This window comes from Terrapene carolina, unplaced genomic scaffold, assembly GCF_002925995.2.
Source record: "Terrapene carolina triunguis isolate 2854851 unplaced genomic scaffold, T_m_triunguis-2.0 Scaffold42, whole genome shotgun sequence".
NCBI lineage: Eukaryota > Metazoa > Chordata > Testudines > Emydidae > Terrapene > Terrapene triunguis.
In genome coordinates this window covers 4,167,159-4,171,258 of record NW_020664393.1, presented here as the reverse complement: position 1 = coordinate 4,171,258, position 4,100 = coordinate 4,167,159, and the positions used below count along the sequence as shown (strand labels likewise).

At 47.8% G+C, this 4,100-nt stretch overlaps 1 protein-coding gene across 1 annotated transcript in view; it reads right to left on the bottom strand.

The window, feature by feature from the left end:
* CDK19 (cyclin dependent kinase 19) overlaps positions 1–3,642 on the bottom strand; it is a 212,649-nt gene extending 209,007 nt beyond the window's left edge. Inside the window, exon 1 of the mRNA XM_026653668.2 lies at positions 3,417–3,642. Coding sequence (XP_026509453.1) covers positions 3,417–3,544 — 128 coding nt within the window. The 5' untranslated portion in view covers positions 3,545–3,642. The remainder of the gene's footprint in view (positions 1–3,416) is intronic.
* Positions 3,643–4,100: the final 458 nt, after the last annotated feature.

Sequence of the window (4,100 nt, the reverse complement as noted above, 5' to 3'; positions counted from 1 at the left end):
ACCTTAGTCATTTTGGTTGCTCTTCAAATTACTTTTGATCATCTGCTGACATCTCTAGTACTGAGGTACCTTAAAACTATACAACACATTCCTGTTGTGAACTCACTGACCAGTACCATACAGAAAGGGTTAACAATCACCTCCATGCTCCATGAAGTGAAGCTTCTGGATATGCAGCCCAGAAGTGATATTGGCATTTCTGACATCAGATTACTGTCCACTATCACCTTTAAGTCCTTTTCATCATCACCTCTTTCCAGTTCCTCTTTCTCGTGCCCAGTGTAGTTTTTGGATCATTTCTCACACAGATGTATTAGCTACCATTGTTCCAAGTTCAGTCTCATTTTATTTCCTGCCAACATTTCTAACATTTTAATGGCTTTAGGTACAAGTCCCTTATAATCCTTCCAACACCCCCTTAAAGTACATGAGCAATATTCCCATTTTACAAATGGAAAAACTGAAGGTGTGCAATCAACTTTTAAGTTTAAGACAGAAAAATTATACTTTGGGGGAGTGGAAAAACCAATTCTTATAAGTAACTCCAAGGATTACTATAACAAAGATTTTTTCAGTTTACGTGATGTGTTTCACAGCACTGAGTATAGTCATTTTAATGATTATTTCTTATTGTTTCCAAAGATCTTTCACGCAGTAACAAGGATGAGAAGAGCCATAAAAAAGGAAAATGTAATTGTAAAATCACCAAAATTATCAGGGGAGCTCAGGGTCACTTGGAGTAGCTGGAACTCCTTTAAATTCTCTTTTTGAAGTTAACTAGACTTCATTCTGAAGGCTACAGCAGTCAGCTTTGGAGCTGGAATCAGATTTCCTGACTCCCAGTCCTGTACTTGGACCAGTCCTCTAGTCTAGCCTCAGTATTATACCCTACTAACTTAGATCATGTCTACACTACCACTTATGTTGGCAAAACTTATGCCGCTCCGCTCAGGGGTGTGAACAAAACACAGCTCTATGTCAATAGGAGAGCTTCTCCCACTGACATACCTACCGCTACTCGCTGGAGGTGGTTTGATTATGTCGACAGAAGACCCCTCTCCTGTCGGCACAAAGCGGTTACACGAGAGATCTTACAGTGGCGCAGCTGCATTAGTGCCACTGTAAGCTCTGTAGTGTAGATGTAGCCTTAATGTGTCTTGCAAATTTAGATTACTCTAATAAGCAATTTTCTTGTACCAGGAGATCACAGAGGAATGTGTTTAAACTGAACCCAATACTGACTGCCCTCTGCAGCACTGCACTGGACAGAATTCTAACCACTGTTCACAATCATTCCTTTGTATAGCAATAATGAAATTTAAATGATAATAAGTTTGTATTTCTAACATCCTGTTGCTTTTCCAAAACTCCACTTCACTATACCGATGGAAGTCTACATAGATTTAGTTTGTGGAAAGATAAGAACTTACAAGTGTCTTTAAAACCTGAATATGTACAGAGCAGCTCTGTAAATGCACCCTTAAGGACTACATAATAGTTCTGTTAAAAAAAAAAACAAAAAAAAAAACAAAAAAAACCCCACTGAACACTATCCTATGTTCCTATAGGTCTGACTGATTTGAATGAGAGGTGTTTAGAATTATTATATTCTCCAGTAAATATACATGCTGTCTGAAGTACGGATCAACATTTGATTTTTTTAAACTTTAGATATAGTTCAGTTTTAATCATAGAATTGCAATACAATGAAATGAAATGAGACAAGCAAGGAATAGTAACAGCTGGCTAGGGCACTACCATCCCACCTGTGCAGCATCATAGGAAGGAGAGCAGCACATCTGGGCCTAGCTATCAGCTACTATGAAGTCATACACATCTAACAATTACCAGACTTATTAAAAACTACAGTACAGTTCTACACAGTACAGACTGGAAAAGCAGAAGCAAGCACAGCTGGTCATTCTTTTGGATTTTAAAAATAATTTTGATGAACTCTGGAGGTGCCAATGCTTCAGGTAGCACACAATACCCCTAGAGGATTTTCCATACTTAAAAACCTCACACATTTAGTAGACGTACTGAATTACCTCACTAGGACAACAAGAAAACCTAACTTTTTAGCACCACCTCACTCAATTTTTACTAGACTGTGCTATTAAATGTATCACAAAATGCATAAGGGACACTAACCACCACCAAATTACTGAGCAGCTAACGAATTTCACAGCCTTAATAATTCTGGGGTTGGGGATGAAAACATTTATTCAAAAACAAAATAAGATATTTGAAGCAACACTTGAGAGAGACCTCCACTAAGAACACATTGGGCTAGCATCAATATACTCAGAATACTCTTTAATTTGGTTTTATTTGTGTGGAAGGAGGTTGTTTGTTATTTTTGTCTATTTTTGCTAAAACACTCAGGGCCTGCTTGCGGCCCTGAACGTAAATGCTTAATTAGCACATTTATGAGCTATATGAAGCCCGGATGTACCAGTCAGTGGAGTTGCACCTGCAGCTCCCCACCACCACCACCACTCAAAGTCATGTTTTGTAAATACATTTTTTGAAAGCTGGATTTTCTACTTTAGTACAAAGTTTACAAAACTTTTTCAAGAGTTAGGTTCTTTTGCCTATTTTTTCCTTTGCCTCACCATCCCTCATGACTTCAAGTGAAACAGTAAAGTTACTGGGTGGAGCATAGGGAAGAAAATTGGTGGTGCCCATCTTTTGCAGGGAGAAAGGGCCACTGAGACACACACATTTACCACCAAGGCTACCACAGGTCATCCTCAAGCCCTTACCCCAAACCCTGACTCTCCCTCCTACCACACACATGCACAAGGGATGTCCCCAATCTCCCCCCAACACACACACCCCCCCCCTCCCCCCCGGGCCCCCCCCCCACTCAAACCCCACCTTCACCCCAGGACTATCCTCTCCCTTCTTCCCTCCCACTGCCCCCCACCTTCACACCCTGGCTCTCTCCCTCCCACTGCCCCACACACACAACCAACCTCACCTTCATACCCCGCTTGTCATACCTCCCCTACAGACACACACACACACAAACACGGAGTCAGCGCCAGCTCCCCCATCGCACCCGGGCTCACCCCACAACTGCCCCTTCCCCCCAAGCCGCACTCCCCGGCGTATGTTGGGGGATTTCTGGGCATTCCCACTGGCAGGGGGCGCGGCAGCCAGCGCCGCCCAGCCCCGCTGTCACCGCCAGCCCCTGCCCCCAGGGGCCACAGACAACCACAGCCTCCCCCGCGGCGCGAAGCTGCAGGGTCGAGATGGTGCCCCAGGAGCCTGCGGCCGGGCATCAGGGTCGCGGGGGAGCACACGCAGGGACTCACGGCACCGCTGCCGCCCCCGGCTCCCCATCGCCCCAGGAGAGCCAGGGGACCGAGCCAGGAGCGCCCGCCCCGTACCAGCGCCGCCTCCCCTCTTACCCGTCCTTGCGCCGCGCTTTGTAGACGTGCCCGTAGGTGCCTCTCCCCACTTTGCAGCCCTCGTACTCGAACAGATCCTCCACCCGCTCGCGCTCGGCCGCCAGCTTGGATTTGAACTCGTAGTCCATGGCTCACCCATGGGGGAGGGGGGCGCGGCGGGATCAGCGCCCCCAGCGCCGGGAACCCCCGCCCTGCACCATTTCCTTGTTTGGGGTTGCGGTGTGGTTTTTTGTGTTTTGTTTTGTTTTTGTTTTTTTTGGTCCCCTCCGCCGCCACCCGCTTCAACTGGGGCGACTCAGCGTCGCGCGGGGCATTCTGGGATTGGTAGTGCAGCTGGCGGCGCGGGTCCAAGGGCCCCCGCCGGCAGGCAGCGGCATGCGAACTACATTTCCCAGCATGCCCCGTAACACCCAGTCCTTATCAGCGCCTGCGCTCGCTGGGCTGCTGAGCGTTTCAGCGGGCGCGGGGAAGTTGCTGACTCTTCACTTTGCCCGACTGAGGGGGGAGCAGCGGCTACATGGGGTGGGGGGGTCATAGGGAGACCGTGCGCCATACCTGCGCCGCAGCTGCCGCCTCAGCCCTTCGGCTATGGGGGGAGGGGAGGGACGCTTGTGTGCCTGGAACGTGCTTATTTCTTGAGCTGCCACTCAAGCGGTGGCCCCGCCCTCCCCCTTACTGTTCTTC